Source organism: Lissotriton vulgaris, chromosome 4_1 (genome assembly GCF_964263255.1).
Source record: "Lissotriton vulgaris chromosome 4_1, aLisVul1.2, whole genome shotgun sequence".
Taxonomy (NCBI): Eukaryota; Metazoa; Chordata; class Amphibia; order Caudata; family Salamandridae; genus Lissotriton; species Lissotriton vulgaris.
In genome coordinates, this window is record NC_141691.1 from 1627329990 (window position 1) to 1627347484 (window position 17495).

The following is a 17495-nucleotide window of genomic DNA, read 5'->3' on the forward strand; positions in this document are numbered from 1 at the left end:
AACTGATGGCAAAGTGTTGTTATGTCTTTCTGCATTGGAAGTTCAATTTGAGTATTCTGCTACAGGGGGATTTTCCAATGTGAACACAGAGAACATTGTGCCTAAATTATCATGGTGACATATAAAGGGTTTGGAACTCTTTGTTGAGATGCAGAATGTAAAGAAGATTTTTAATATCCAAAAATGCCCATTCAAGTTCAATGATGAAGTTTTGAGATTTTTTTAAAATCTATTTACAATCTTAAATTCAGTATCAGATTTTTGACTCTGTTGTTTTCCTACTTTTGTAAATTGTTGTGCATTCACTAACCCTGGGCGTAGGACTACGCTAAGCTCGTGAACCGTGCGTAGTTTGTGCAACTACGCGCTATGCGAATTGCACGTAGCACAGTGCAAAAACGCATAGCGTAGCAGGCATTTTTTGCTTGCTCGCGGTCCTCAACGTCAAGTTACCGACCGCATGTGAGCAAACTAACACCCCGCGAGACTTTTTCCTCATTTGCATTCAGCATTATCAAGTTGCCGATCGCGAGCATGGAAAATAAACCTCCCGTCGAGATTTTCAACACGGGGCGGTCAGGTTTCTCATTGCGAGTGGTCCAGAATGCTCGCAACCGCTCGCGATGAGAAACTACCAGTCCGCATTGAGAAAGCAGCTGCTCCAGTACAAATCACCCCGAGCGGCAGAAAACGACAGCTTGCACTGTGCAAGATGTGGTTTGCAATGATTGCACAGTGCGGACAAGCATCCAGCACTGTGCAATCAGTGCGAACAGCATTTTCCCTACAGTACTACGCAGTTCGCGTAGCTTGCGTAGTGCGAAGTACACTTCACGCAGCTACACGTAGCACTACTACGTGAACTACGCCTAGGGTTAGCATTCATACCAGCCAGGTATCTTTGTTTCTTTTAAGGAGGTAGGTGTTTGGTCACTTATGTGGGTTGTGATATTCAATGGTATGTTAGGGACTTAAATAAGTAAATTGCTCTGAGGTGGTGACAGTGATGACAGTTGGAGTGAGGGGATCTACTGTCCTGGTCATCACCATCTCAGAGAGGGGAGATCCTGTTGTGTAACCATCTAAACTTGGATAAACGCATCTTTATTCATACAAGAATCACCAGATACCTTTATCTTCATTCGTTAAACTCCCTCCCTCCTGCAGTGACCTCAAGCTGTCCATCCCAAAAGGAGCCTCTCTAAGCACAGCGTCAGGAAATTAAAGGTGGCAGGGGCTAAACTGTGGAATATCATCCATAAAAAAAGAAACCTATACCCACTTATGGAATCTGGTCAACAAAAGAGTTGTTCTATATCTGCACCTAGTGCTGACCCTCGTAGCTCATATTATTTTGTCGTTATGATATTCACTAACAGAGGAATACCCTACCCATTGCTTATTTTTCATGCATATTGTTTCAGGTTTTCACTTTGGTGGACCGTTTCAAAAGATGTTTTTTTATTTATGTTTCTATTTTCAGTTTATTGTTATTCTTTTGTTACGCCTAGAAGTCGGACACCCTGTCATTTGTTCAGCACATTGTGAGAATAAACATAAACTTAAAGATAATCGTTGACATCTATTTACAACAATACATAAATAAATATATTCACATGCACTTTAATGTCTCTAATGTAATCTCTTTGCTCGCTTTATTGTTTTATCACTTTGGGTGCCAGCAGCCATTGTGCAACTTATTGCATGCAATATAAATAGATAGCATGTAAGGGGCGCCTAATGTGGTGTAACTCAAAGGAGCATTTGATGTGTGCAGAAAAAAATCTAAAACAGGAGAGAAGAGAGGGAAGACCGCGGGCAGTTGCGTTCTCTCCTGTAGTACAGGATTCACGGCCAATGTCCCTTTTTTCTGTGCGAGGCTGCTGGACCCGCAATGAACAGATGCCACCCAATCATCTCATGCTGTGTGACAAAGCTCCTCCCCCTTCTTTTGGCATGAGAGGGGCTCCTAGAAAGTCAGCCTAGTCTATATAAGGTGAGCGTTTACAAGCAGGGAGCACTTACGGCTGTTTGGCCAGCAGACTCGGACCTCGCCTCTTGCAGAGCCAGGATACACCCCTCCCCGGTTCATTCCGAAGTCTGCCCCTCACTTCTCAGCACACCACTCCGAGAACAGTGACTTCCCTCAGTCCAGACAAGGTAAGGCCGTTCTCTGAGATGCCGGTCTCGGTCTAGTATTTATAAGCGCCAGCATGCTTGGGACTCGGCTGGGAACAGCATCATGTGCAGCACGCGCTAGATTGAGCCAGCGCGTGTGTGTGTACAACAGAAGGGCACAGGCGCTCTGCAGCCAGTCTACGCACAGTCTGGGCTCTCTTCAAGTTGTGATTTCTGCTGTGCGCACTACATTTTCACTGGCAATAGAACAACTGAAAGTTCACATTATGCCTTATGGCAAAACGTCTCTGGTAGGAAGATGATGGGTTTTTATAGGTTCATTTGTGACGTTTGCTTGTATTTTATCTGTGCAAAGTTTGGCCAAACCTACATAAGGACTTGTGCGTGCACCTGCACTTGTCTAAATTCTTTTTTGTATTTTTTAAACATTTAAATCATTTATCTGCCCACACGTAGAAATGTGTGCACTGATGTATAATGCTCGCAGTTTCCCAGACTTTAGAAGTACAATGTTACAGCTGCGACCTGTTCCTTCCCGCTAATCCGATCATTTTATGTCTTGGCTGCTGAAGGCACATCGAGTTGGCGGCTGGCCTCCCCAAAACATTCAAATGATGTCCACTGTCCGCTGCGCGCTGCTGCTCGCCTTCTTCTGGGAAACAAGTGCCATGGCGCTGCTCAACTCCACGGGCCCCTTCCCGCCAGACAGTAACGTGACATTAATGAACTCAGCTGAGAGGGCTCGTCTGGACTCCGCAAACATCCCGAGGGCCAGGAGGAGGCGCTACATCTCCCAGACGGACATGATCGCCATTCTCGACTATCACAACCAGGTCCGAGGCAAGGTCTTCCCACCTGCTGCAAACATGGAGTACATGGTGAGAGGCTTCTGGGTTCGAGGCGTTCGTTATTTAGGAATAGGAATGTGGGCAGTGTTGCTGATTGGCCAGCCTGTGCTCTGTTTCTGACATCAAGGCTGCCAGTGAGATGCGTTGTCTTGTCACTGAATACGAAGTAATGTTTTCAGTTAAGCACGTGCTGACCCTGGAAGTGTGAACCCGTGACGTTAGCAGTGCTGGCGAAGGTACTAAGGGGCATGCCATACTTTGAGGCATTCTGCGGCTGCAACTGTTCTTTTGTTTATTTCCGTTGTATCACACGAACACACCTTTCCCCTAGACTAAAGAGTTGGACGTCGCATCATCAATACGTTTGCTTTAAGTGCCACACTCACTCTGACCTCGATACAGTTACACTTACTTGAACACTCAATACAGTTGCAGCTCCAGTGTTGCTTGTGCTTATCACCACCACCTGATGATATGTCGCTCCACTTCCCCTGTCTCTTTTCCTACCCTTCCACTTTCCTCCCAATTTCACTTTCCTTTCCTTTCCTTTCCTTTCCTTTCCTTTCCTTTCCTTTCCTTTCCTTTCCTTTCCTTTCCTTTCCTTTCCTTTCCTTTCCTTTGCTTTGCTTTGCTTTGCTTTGCTTTGCTTTGCTTTCCTTTCCTTTCCTTTCCTTTCCTTTGCTTTCCTTTGTTTTCTCCCTTCCAATTAACCCTTCCCCTTAACCCTTCCTCTTAACCTTTCCCCGTAACCCTTCCCTTCACCCTTCCCTTAACGCTTCCCTTCACCCTGCCCTTAACCATTCCCTTCACCCTTCCCTTAACCCTTCCCTTTCCTCTTTCCCTTCACCCTTCCCTTCACCTTTCCCTTAACCCTTCACTTAACCCTTCCCTTTCCTCTTTCCCTACACCCTTGCCGTAACCCTTCCCTTTCCTCTTTCCCTTCCCCTTAACCCTTTCCTCTTTCCCTTCACCCTTCCCTTTCCTCTTTCCCTTCCCTTAACCCTTCCGTTAGCCCTTCCCTTAACCCTTCCCTTAACCCTCTCTTAACCCTTCCCTTTCCTCTTTCATTTCCCTTAACCCTTCCCTTCCCTTCCCTTCCTCTTTCCCTTTCCCATTCCACTACTTCTTCCCTCCCTTTGCCTTCCCATCTCTGCTCCACTCTACTCCTCGCCACCCTTCCCACACTTACTGTTCACACTTCCACTTCTCTTGGTCTATTATTGTGAGCTTTGCCATGCCAGTGTCCATCTCCGCTCTCTTCCCACCCCCTCCTTCTCAGCTCAGCTCTACCCCCCCCTCCCCTTTCACCCTCCTCCCCTCTCCTCTCCTCTCGAAGGTGTAGGCTGTGAGAAAGTCTTGTTTTGCATACGGCACCGTATCCATGCCTGTGTATATGATGGACGCATACATTATGGTTTCCAAGCATAGTGATGACACCCACGGCAACTGTCTATACATTACTCAGGGAAATGCAGTACAATCCAGGTGTCCACCCACAAAACAGTAACATTAAAGATATTCAGCAAATGCTGGAAAGCACTAATGAAACCTATTTTCAAAATTAACTTGCACCACTAACTTTCAGGCATAAGTTGTGTGCAATGTGCCTGACGTTCACTACTCTCATAGGCTAGCAGAAGTTATGAATGGGGTTGTTTTAATTTAGAAATGTTTAACTTTGTGAATGAGCCAGTTCAATACTACTATAGGATCATATTGCTACTGTTTCATCACAGCAGAGCTTTGTGCTAAAGAACATTGTATTATCTCAGAAACATTAATACGCTAGAAATACATTTGTTTTTATAAGCAGGACGTTTCCTAAAGAGCCATTTTCATACCTACTCTTCTGAAATGCATTAGTAGTGTTGTACCTTATTTTTGGCAAGTTTATTCAATACAATAATATTCTGAGAACCATACAGTACTCCATGAAACTCCAGCTCTATGCTATTCCCCAGGGAACAGTTTACTTCATAGTTTCTGACTACGGTGGGCCTGCCTCTCTTTTTCTAGGTACAGAATCATGCTATAAGCTTCAGCTTTCAAATGTTGCAACAATATTGAATGGGTTTTGCTTAGATTGAGCCGCACATCTTAGATTGTTACGCCAGATATAATCGTGATAGTAGGTCATTAAACAATTGCAACTGCGGCGAGGGTGCTGGAGATATATGACACCTACCCACCAAGGTGTCGTTTGCTCCCAAGATCAAAAAGAACTTGGGTCATACATACAAAGAAAAGGAATATCTCAGCACACCCTTCTCAATATTTCTGAAAGCGGTAGTGTCCGTGTTATTTGACACAGTCTTGGTAATCTCAATGCCCTATGTGATTCAGTCCAATACAAGAAAAATATAGTCTCAGGAGGTAATGATAGAATAGTCCAAACAGGTCTCCTTGAATCGAAGTTTGTTTATTCTCATATACCACAGGAAGAAAACAGCCGACGCGCGTTTCGCCCACAGGGCTTTTTCAAGGCTTGTAGTAATTTTTCTTCTAGTGACTAAAGTCCACAGATTATCTTGTTGCATCCAATTGAAACGGGAAGAAAGGATATTCCCAATATGTATACTAATGAATCCAGTCAATCACAAGATACGAATTCGGTCTGCTTTTGTCATTCACTCCATGTTGGAGTGAGAGTATGTCCAATTTGAGGGGATGTATTAGTTTCCTTTTCAAATGATAATCCACAACCCAAAATCAGTGACTTCCAAACCCAAGGAGTGGGTTTATTCCATGAATCTTGATAAATCCAAGGATAGATCTATTCCAAAGTAGCGAGGGCAGTGTATCACGCCCAAGTGAATCCAGTACAAACACTTTCAAATGTTGTTCAATGACTCTTTGTATTGGTTAGTTACCTATTTCTAAGGTGCACCTTTTGAGTGGTCGATTGCTTGGGATGATATTTATTTGTCCAACACAATACAACACACTGAATTTATTGGGTACGGTAAATAACTAAACAGCCATAAGCAAGCGTGACCAGTCTTATAAAATAAATAAAGAACTTATTGGGAGTTACCTATTGTTAGGAGTCCTTTGTTGTTTAGTATTGCATCTCCTAATATGTGTTGGATCATGGAGTTCCCAAAAAGTGAAATGTGTGGCCTCACAAATCTCCCTGGGTGTCATGCTTCATCACTGGCAGCACCTCATTCACCAGAGAAAATTCTAGTCATGAATGAACTTCTCATTATTGTAAGAAGTAATTTTAAGGGGGTGAGTAAATGTGAAATCAGGATCTAGAGAATCTAATAGTACTTGTTCCCTAACCCAAAGACTTCTTTTTAATGAGGGTAGGCCTAAGGGATGATAACAACTTGGGCGGGTGCATGGGACTATCTATTATCTCAACATCTGAATTGGTCATCATGTTTCAGCCTGTGTAATGGCCATCAAAGGATATTAGGCTTTCTTCAGGACATTGATCCTTTTTTTCTACCTCCTCTGCTAAAACCAGTAGATCCAGTAATCAACAGGCACTCTATGCTATGAATACAGTTCTGTGGAACCGTGTTTGCCGGAATTGCGATGTTTATGTTTCCTTCCTAACTTAAACTATTGAGGACCTCATGAAGAAGTTTGAGGGCAGAACCCTTGTAGTCACACATTCATCCAGGGTATTTTCCCTATGGATTACCTAAATATTCGGATCAAACCCTCCAAATTATTTTTGTCAATTCAATTTTATGTTAATTCCTTGGTCCGATACATATCAGAAGGCTCAAAACGGAACAACAAAGGACTCCTAACAAATAGGTAATTCCCAAGAAGCAAGTTTTTATTTCTTAATGACTGGTCACGTTTGCTGATGGTAGCTATTTTTTTATAGATAGAGAAGGTGCAAAAAAGTGACCGCCCTCTTCCTCTCATTCCTTAGGACCCTCTTCCACAAGAGGAAAATTAGGTCCTCCTGTCTATAGATGTGGCAATTAACTCCCAATTAGAAATTTGTCCCACAAAAAAGGCAAATAACACACAGATGTTGGTGCTTATTACACCAAAATTCACACTTCTTGATAATTATTAGTAATTTTTTGCCTGATAACTTTAAACAGAATCTACTTTCCGAAATGTATCCTGGCACAACTGTGGTAGAGCTGTGTTAGCCACCAAACACCTAATTGTGCTATGTGTGGTAACAGGAGATACTGCATATGTCGCAATTAACAAAGCCACTCGTAATTAAGGCCAACGTATGTGGGTAACCCAGCATTAAAAATCATGTCTCTTACACCCACAGATGAACAATGAGGGACTTGAAGGCCATGTGTGCTAAGAAGGTGAGCCTAAGTGCAGCATTAAGCATATACAAAGTTGTGCTTTTGCTCTCATTCCATTTTCCTTAGTTCTGGATTAAGACATTGAGTGTTGAGCAACCAGGGCCATTACAAATAATCACATCTACTCCACCTCATTATTGCTCATGAGGCAGACATATGATGTGTAACTCTATAAGCATGGCTGCTCTGGTGGACTTAGCCCTTCATTCATTCTGTAATGCAATAACGTTATGACCTTTGTCTTTTAAAGTGAGAGGCTGAAAATGGCTTTGGAGGGTTTATTTGTAGGTTGAACATCTGGTACAGGGGCAGTTGCTGTTTTCTCTCCTGCTGCTAAGCATCTGTTTTAGTGAACACACTCGATATGATTCTGCATGGATGATTTACCTTTTGTCCTGTACACTCGACAAACATATGGTACAATCCAATGTGGCCCTTTGGCATGTGTAAAACACTCTTATTTTGCAACAATTCAGAATTCAACATGAATTGCAATTTTCAAGGTAATTACTGAATCAGTCGCTTTTGTGTTGGGATGGGGTACGGTGACTCTCTACCCAGCATTTCTTTTCCCGGTCCTGCCAGGTTCTGTCAACAAATGCCCCCACAGAATAACTGAACAGGTACTTACAATGGAAAAGAAAGAAATAAAGACACACTGATAATGCTGAAAGTAATATTTGCCTCAAGTAGCATTAAAACATTTGAATGGTCTTTCTGAATGTAGAAGTGTGTCTATAGCTAAAACACTTAGGCCCTAATTAGGATGCCTGTCAGTACAGCTCGTCGGATGCTTACCGAACCATATTCTTTGTTTGGATTCCAACCACCGTATAACGATTACTCCTGTCGGAATCCAAACCTGCCGGTTAATCGGCTGGTTTTCGTTGAGCTCAAGGAACCCATTGGTTAGTCGGAAACCAAACATAATCCCTTAGGGATGTCGTTTCCGCCGCCGGGATTATGATGTTGGTTTCCGACAGACGTTCCATGTCGGGCTTTCCAACATGGAAAGCCTGTTGGAAAGTGACTTTGGGGGCCCCTATCTGGGCCCTCTTCTCTCCGCGGCTTATGGTTGTGGGCCGTGGCGGCATCTATGGTGCCTCCCTGAATATCCCTGCACCATGTGGCAGGTACCTTGAGGTGGCCATCACGTGGTGTAGGGATTTACAGTAACTCCCATTTCTCTATGGAAGCCCTTGTGCTGCGGCCAGTTCCAAACCACCTCACAAGCTTTCATAGGGAAATGGGAGTTTGCCATTGCACCACGTGCAGTCTCATCGTAATTGTGGTTCCGGACCGCCAACAGGACGTGGGTCGGTTTCCAAACTGCAGGGATTTCGATCGGAGGCAATTCTGACCAACATCCTAATTAGGGCCTTAGTTATGGGCTCCTTACTATGGTAAGGGATCCTTGTGAAAATGTCATCTAGCAGTATGACCAAATCGGACATTCTGTACACCTTTATTAGCACCCAGGTTCCATTAGGCACCTTCGTTTTCCTCTGTGGCATGTGGTAATATTATTCCACTGTCAGATGTCTATTTAAAATGCACACCCAAGGAGTTGGAGGGCAAGTTTGCATCCTCTTCTGAAGCTAATCCCACACAAAAGGGGACTGCAGGATTTGTGCTGATACTTACTTCAATGGGCAGGTGCAATCTGACATGACACCTTGTGTTGCCCTACTGAAGTTGACAAGCATTAATTTGGATTGTGCTAGGTTACTTGTAAAGGGAAAGTGTTTCTCCACTACAACCACAGGCCACACCTATTTTCATAACCCTCCCCAATGATAGAGAGAGAGAGAGGGGTAGAGTTTAAAACCTTGCTTGAAAACTCACTAATTCAGGAAACTTTGCAGGCAAAGTTTCTTAATTTTTTTTTTTACCCAAGTTCTGTTTATTGATTTTTCAAAAACATTACCATATGATTTCAATTGATTAAAAACCATTACTATACAATTGTCCAAGACTCCTGGAAGAGAGGGATTTTAAGGTATACGTATTTACTCCAATTGAGAAGCCTAAGGGAGCCTGGAAGATGTCCTGCAAAAGTCTGCTCTCACCCGTAACTCAATCTGGGAAGGATTCCCGTGGGAGAGCAGGAGAGAAGTCGGGGTTACGTGCAATTGGAGTGTTTGGGAATATGAATGCGGTCAGCCACTTTCTGATAGCCAGTCTATCTCATATCTCCACCACTGTGCATGTCAGGGTGGCAAAGTAGGCACTGTGAGGGCAGGGTTGCTTAAGCAGTCAAGTGAGGTCCCAGAGCTTCCAACAAGCGACTGCTCTGTCCATGAGTTACCAGTTTTTCTCACTCTCTTGCACCACCCACTCACAAATGCAGTGTAGCTGAGCAGCCCAGTAATAATCCTGGTTTTTGGGAGAGGCGAGTCCTCTCGGCTTCTTGGGAGCATAAGAAGCGTGGCACAGATGCAGGGGCACTCCCCTTTCCATAAGAAGGAGCTATGGTCTACCTGTAATTGTTTAATGTCTTCAGAGGGGCATGAGTGAAATAGGTATAGAAGCCCGGGAAGGACATTAATTTTTACCACATAGATGCGGCCCAACCAGGAGATGTGATGCTGTCTCCACTGCTGGAAGTTCTCTAGCATTATCTTCCGGTAGCGTGACAAATTAGCTCACGTCCAGGTGGTTACGGAGTTTGTGATTGTGAGGCCTAGGTACTGTATGGAGTCGGCGGTCCACTGAAAGTGGTAGAGTGTCTGTAAGTGATGGAGGCGCTGTGGTGGGAAAGTGAGGTTGAGTGCTTGCAATTTGACTAGGTTGATCTTGTACCCTGATATCTGCTCATAATCCTGCAGGGCTTGGACTACCACAGGGAGGGAGGTGTCTGGCTCTGTTAGGGAAATAGAAGTGCGTCTGCATATAATAAAACTTTATGGTCCTGTCCCCCAAAGTGAATGCCCTTAATGTCTGCCGACTGTCATAGGTGGATGGCAAGCGGCTCCACTACAAGGATGAATAGATGGGGGGTTAGGAGGCAGCCCTGTTGGGTGCCCGAGACAGGGGAAAAGAGTTAGTAGTCTGGGCATTGATGCAGATGGAGGTGGTGGGTGCCAAGTATGAGGCCATGATCTTGCTAACCATGACAGGGCCAAATCCTATTTTCTGAAGAAACGCTTTGAAGAAGGCCCGCTCACCTGGTCAGAAGCCTTTTTGGCATTGACGTAAAGGAGGAGAGTGGGGATGGAGTGCTGTTGGACCTTTTTGACTAGGTGTGCAAGGCATCGAAAATTGTCAGATCGCTGTCGATATTGTATAAAGCCCAACTGATCTGTGTCTATTAGACCAGGGAGAATGTTTTCCAGACGGTTGTCCAACATCTTCGAGTAAAGTTTCACATCAGCTTTCAAAAGAGTGATTGGTCTGTGAGATAAGGAGAGCATTGGGTCTTTTTCCTGGTTTTGGGACCACCGTGATTTCGGAATTAGGCATGGTCGGTGTAAGGACTGTGGCATGGGTGAATGAAATATAGAGTGCAAGCCAGTGGTCTTGCAGGTGAGGCAGGAAAAACATGTCAAAGGCAGGAGTAAGGCCATCTGGGCGAGGGGATTTACCCTTGGGGAGTTCTTGAAGAGCACTGCAAAGCTCCGCAATCGAGAAGGTTTCTTCCAGGACCAAGGACAGCTATGGAGGTGCAGAGTTATCTCAGTTGGATCCTCATCCCTGGAGGTGTAGCGGTTCTAATAGTAGGCTTCAGAAGCTTCTTGTTTGTCTGGTTCCCTGACAGCCTAACCAGAGTTGCTCATCTGAGTCTTAGAGTTATGAGACCTAGCATGTTGGTGTCACAGTCTACATGTAAGGAGAGAACCTATCGTATCCTCTACCCCTTAATATTTTAGTTTGAGAGTGAGAAGGGAGCGCTCGGCTTTGTTGAACCAATATGCTCAGACTTGGCCACGTAGGATAGCCAGTTGTTGCTTGACCCGTAGCGTAGGATACTGTCCTGGCTGTAGAAATGGAGGTTATCATCCCGTGTATGGTGGCTTTAAACCCATCCCAGAGGGCATGGGGAGGGGTATCAGGTAGATAGTTAATTGCAAAGTATTCGGTGGTGGCATCTTGTATAGCTGTCTTGTCAACAGGGTCTCTCAAGAGTTGAGGGTGGAGGTGCCAGTGAAGGGGCATGTGCAATAAGTCAGCACGTGGTGCTCATGTGAGCTCAACATACACATGATCTGAGATTGAAATATTTTAAATCGGCACAGAGGTGAGGGTGTTCAGTAAGGAGGAAGTGACAAACAAGTAGTCAATGCAGGAGTAAGTGCATGTGTGAATAAAAAGAATAATCTTTTGTGTCTGGATGAAAATACTGCCAGGCGTCAACTAGGCCTGCATCTCAGAGTTCTTCTTAAGTATCCCTGGCATTGCTCCTGTGTCCTGTGTGCGTGTTGTATTCCTATCGAGATTGGGGTCCCAAAAGAAGTTATATTCCCCCTCCACTATAATATCACCCTTAACAGGCCTAAGTTGTTCGGAGAAGGTTTGACATATGAATGCATATTGTTCCAGGTTCGAAGTGTAAAGGTTGAGGAGCATTGGGGTATCTCTACCTCTCTAAACAGTCAGAGTGAGGAATTTCCCACCTGGATCCCTGGTCAATTTAATATATTTTGTGTAGAAGCTCCTCTTGACCGAGTCAGTGGATGCCCAGTGTTGGTGTGGATACTAAAGTTGATCCATGTCGTGGCAATCTGTGTAAAGCAAATGGGTCTACTGCAAGAAGAGAATGTTGGTGTCATGCTGCATGAGGTAATGCCAGACCTGACGCCAATTCCTAGGGGAGTTAAGCCCACGGATGTTAAGGGAGAACAGCTTCCATGTCATGTGGTGGTCATGTAAGAGTTTAAACACTTGGCACGCCTACCAGTAATTGGAGAGCTATCCCCAGAATAGGGGTTGGTCGAGAAAAGCTCCTCTGTACTGTCAAAATATATTAATTGCCACAGCAGTAATGTAGAGACCTAGTGGGAAGAGTGTAAAGACATATGGGGGGAAACTAGAGGAGCCAACAGGGATAACCTTGTGAACCACTCCATGGTAGATATGGGGAGAATTGCCAGATTCTATTGAGGTGTCACCCTCAACAGAGGAGAGCTCATGGTGGGTTCGGGAGGCAAGAAGTAACCCCAGTAAGCGATGTGCTTGGTAAGCTGATATTATGATAGGAAAGACAAAAAATGTAACAGACAGCCAATAAACAACCGGAGTCCGAACTCCGCGCCCTGAGCCCTGCTTGGTGAGCTGTTGTTCTGTGGAACGGAGTGTAGCAGAAACAGTTCCAGAAGAGGGTTTAGATATGTTTGGCGTAGGTTAATTTTCTTCAGCTGAGTAATGAGCATGTACCGTCTTCATCTTTTGGAGGTGTGCAATAATGTCCACTTTTGTTGAGTCCGAGTCTTGTGCTGCCTTTTTGTTGCACCCAAATCCACTTCACTGGACTGTGTGCCGCTTGGGTCACCAGGCGTTTGGGCGCATAGAAGGGAGCAGCAATATGTTTCTACTAGAAGAGTTGCTTGGAAGGCTGAGGATTGATTTGGCCTCCGCAAGAGAGTGGTCCAATAACTGTTTCCCGTTACAGGCAAATAAGGCCAAAGGGGTGGACCCATGGATATTTAATTCTCTGAGCATGTAAGTGTTCTGTTCACAGGTTTAAACTCTCATCGCTTCTTCAGGGTCAGTGGGGAGAGGTCCTGATAAATCTGAACAGTGTGGCCTCAGAATACTATGTCTGCTTTACCACTCACTGATCGGAGCACTGTTTCTTTGTCTTGAAAGAAGTGGAACTTAATGAGGATGTTTGAGGTATATTTGGTTGACCTGGAACAGCTCAAACTCAATGTGCCCTGTCAAGATCCAGGGGAGCCCTTCCAGCTCTCCCCAGAAGAACATCAGAAGGTCTCTGGTGAAAGACATAATGTCCTCCCCCTCTGCCCCGTGGTGGATGCCTCTGATGCGCCGATTGTTGTGTCACCCTCGATTTTTCAGGTCTTCTTGTCTGGCCTGTAGCTTGATCTGTTGTGTTTCCAATGCATTGACCCTCCTCCAAAGGGCCTGCTAGTCCTCTGCACAGGAGTTGACGGTACGTTCCATGTTGTCCACCCGTTCTCCCATCGTGGTGATATCCTTACGTAAGTCATTGAGGCAGCTTTTAAAGTTTGTCTTAAAGGAGCCTTTCTCTTGGTTAATATTCACTAAAAATTTCTCCAGATAGTCCTGCATGATGGAGAGAGCTGGGGAGGCCACAGAAGACTGCAGGGATAGACATCTCCTGTTGCTCATGTCATATGAAGTTGTTTTAGCCCAAAGGGAAACAACCGAACTGTCCCTGGCTGACTTGCCTCTGGGCATAGTAGGATAGGCTGCAGTGTGGCGCACTGGAGTATTCCCCACTTGAAGTGAGCACAGGCAGGTAGAGGAGGAAGCTAGGGACCACGCAGCTTAGGGATCAGTGTCACTGAGAGAGCACCATGATGCTGGAGCAGAGCAAGATAAGGAGGCCAACAGCGGGTGCAGGCGGGGCAAGCACTTTGAATGTAATAATACAAAAGGCAAGTAGTCCCGGCCTAGACTTTGATTTAAAGGGACTCAAGTCATGCAGTCAGTGTCCCCTGCGCACGGCGTGGCCTCAGGAGATGTTTCAACAGTGTGACAGGGCTGCAAGAGCTACTTCGTAGAGCTCACATCTCCCAGGAACATACTGGTGGTGGGGGCCCTTGCAGGTCTTCCAAGGGACAAAGGTTCTCAATGGGCAGCAGATCCCAACCACAAGACCTACGAGAGTACGCTGGTTCTCCTTGAGGGAAGAGAGAGCTGGGAAGAGTGCTTACCAGATGCTCCAGTGAGACAAGCACCAGTCCCTCAGGGACATCGCACATCTGATTGAAGGGGCCTGGGGCTCCGCATGATGTGGATGGTCCGCCAAGGTCAGTACCATGGGGGCGTTCACCTGTCTCGCGTCAGCCAAGAAAGTGTTGTGTGCCGCAGATCACTGGACTGTGCTGTTGCTCAACCCCATGCAGGATCTATGAAGGCCTGGCATGCATGGCAAGGGCTGCGCTGATATGAAGCGGGAGAACTGCCTGGTGCATGGGGGTGCTGTTTAAGGTACCATACCTAACCAACACACCTATCAGCCATACCTGCCATACCTATCATATCTCAAGTATCTCCAGCTCTGCAGTGAGTATCCCGAATACATGCCCAAGGTCATGGCTTTGAGAAAAAGGGGTAAGTTATACCTATGGAATAGCCACTAAAGATTTATGGAATGGCATCATACTACAGAAAGCACTTATGCTAAAATTGGGAGCCATCAAGTAGTTGCCTAAGATACTGCAGCTTGCTTGATTAAAGTGTCAATTGCAGCTCTTGAAGGGTATGAAAAATTGAATATTATTATTCCTTTAAAAATAACCTGACCTGTTTGCTTAGCTAATGCTTCTTAAAGTGAAACGCAAGTGCTGCTCTTCATGAAGTTTGTGAAGTTAAAAAATAAACTAAAGTTCTGAATTGGGCATCCTTAAAAATTCACATTTCCCTAGCATAGGCACACCATGCACTCGGGGAGTGGGACATTTTCCCAGAGATTTATTTGAAAGGCTGCAAAATTGATGCCTTCTCTGCGTTGCTACAACTCAACCCCTTAGTAGTTCGGATCTCCTCGAAATATTCATATCTGTTGGTCTACAGCATTAGCTATCACAGTTTCAATATTATTTCCTTGAGGGAAACTCTACATCTGGCCCATACAAAAGGACAATGAGCAGAACTGTGCTTGCAAGAAGCATGTCTTTCTTTAACCAGGCCTGGGTGGAGTTTGCGGAGTTTTGCTATACGGAACTCCGCAAAGTGACAAAACACTCCACTGCGCTACGCGTTCAGCGAGCGGCTTAGTGACTTAGGGTGATGCTGTTTGCAGTGATTTTGAGGGCCGGGTATTTGTCCCGCTCTGTAAAATCATTGCAAACAGCACCATGCACAGCGCAAGAAGGAGCAGTTTCCTTTCTGCTGCTCGAGTAGATTTTCTACTTGAGCTGCAGCTTTCTCAACGCAAACTGAAGTTTTCTTAACATGAGTGGTCGCGACCTGCAGAGGCCACTCGCATTGAGACATCCGACCACCCGCGTTGAGAAATCTCACCAAGACTTGATTTCCCTTGCTTGCCAATTAGACCTTGGCAAGAGCGAGCAAGTAAAAATCTCGCCAGGAAGTGGATTTTCCTCACTCGAGCTTGTCAAAATGAGCAAAGAAAACATCTGCAAAATCCACGAATCGAGACGAGATCACCGCCCAGGGTTATCTTTAACATTTCTCAGTTAGAGTGTACTACACAAAATATATTATTGTAAGGCAAGCGTAGAAATTACATCTCTACACATACAAAACCATCTTGTTTTCTCTGACAAATTTCATTATTAGTCAGTACTTGATGACTTTCTTGTCAGTCTCATTTCCATGCTCTTTGTTTGGGTGGCTTTCTTCACTATTCTGTGTTTGTCATCACCCTGAAGCATAGCTTGTCTACCTTAATTTTGATTAAGCAAGGTGTATCCTTCTTCTGCTGACTTCATGGAACTGCTTTTTTAGGTTTTGTCTGCACAGCGCTGTGCTTGCGAAATCTCTTGTAAATAAAAACAAAAGTCTTAAAAGGGACTACAGCCCACACATGACTTACCATTACTTGGCTTTGACATCACTTTTATTATCTTGCTTTTAATTGGTCAGCAGCATCATGTTTCACTTCCTATTCCTGGAGTTTGTCTGTTTTCTAAAAGCATGGACCATCCTCTTCCTGGTATTAGTATGTTCAATGGATCATGGACCTACAATAGTTTATGTACGGCGTCCAGTGTCCTGTCACTAGCTGCATTCTCCTGGAGGTACTTGATTCTAGTTAATTTCTGGCACTCCATAGGAGTACATGTTTTTTCATACTGTTTCCCCTTCTCCCCCGCACCCCTCCAGCATCGTTGCTTGTAGCCAGAGTCCCCTTCCCCACATCATTGCTTGCACCTTCTGCCGGTCCCTGTTGTTGCTAGTTACACTTTTTAATGTCTATTTGCTCTATGCGCGCTATGCTACCCTGGTGCCCTAGCTGCTGTGTCTGCAAATACATCCCAAATACAGCAGCCAAAACCGAACCAGGGCACCTGGAATAAAAAAACAAACATGCAGAGTGCTTACCACAATTCTAATGTGGTATTAAAGCTTGAAAAAACATCAACTCTTCATGATGTGGCCACACTTTTTTGCTTCTACTTTGCACATACCAAGCTAGAAACACAATCATTAAAAGGATTTCTAATTGCAGGGTGCATATTGTTCCATGAAAACATCCATCCAGCTCACGATTGCCCATCCCAACCAATTCAAGCCTAAAACCTGCTAAGAGACCTCAGACATGTTTTTACAAGTACTATAGAACTAAACCACTGCCAATACTGTTACATCAGTTACTTTTATATTAACACCATCACATTGGAATTCAACACAACTTGGGTCTAAGGCTTATAGTTCAGTCTTAATAACTCTTTTTGTTTTATTTATATTTCTCAACACATTACTTTGATTTAATTTCACCAAATTTTCATTTTAGGCATCTACTTCACAATACAAAAAATTCTTACATTTAATAAAAACAATCAGCATAATCAATCCATTCACACTGTCACTCACCCTGATCAAACATTCAAACCCATCATTCTCACAATCACAGCACCCAATATTTATTTACAAGTCTTTTCTAGTTTCACTTTTTACAATCTTTACAAAAACCATAGCAAACAATTTAGACAATTGTATTCTCTGTTTCAATAATTTGGAGCAATATTTTTTGGGATTTCACGTTTCTATGGTTCAACACAGAATAGTCTACACGTTTCGAACTCCTACTTGCTGTGGAGTTCTCATCAGGACCCAAAAGCTCTTACAATGAGAGCCTGACGTTATATGCCTGACATTGAGCATTCAAACACACCCATACACGCTCTCCAGAATTTTCAAATGATGCAGGTGACTTGTTTTATTTCAGAAGTCTCCTTTCAATAATCAGTAGACGCGAACGCTCGGGGACTGATTAGAACGGCGGGTCTCTTTCGGAGAGGTGCTGGGCATAGTGGGGGACTGGCGGAGGGATTATCTTGACATCTCTTGTAGCAAAACCTTGCTCATAGTTTGCTCTCAC

The 17495-nt window shown here is 44.6% G+C and overlaps 1 protein-coding gene across 1 annotated transcript in view; it reads left to right on the forward strand.

The window, feature by feature from the left end:
• The first annotated feature begins 2025 nt into the window (after nt 1–2025).
• Nucleotides 2026–17495, forward strand: part of PI15 (peptidase inhibitor 15) — a 55492-nt gene continuing 40022 nt past the window's right edge. Inside the window, exons 1-2 of the mRNA XM_086965900.1 lie at nt 2026–2160; nt 2712–3017. Coding sequence (XP_086822026.1) covers nt 2751–3017 — 267 coding nt within the window. The 5' untranslated portion in view covers nt 2026–2160; nt 2712–2750. The remainder of the gene's footprint in view (nt 2161–2711; nt 3018–17495) is intronic.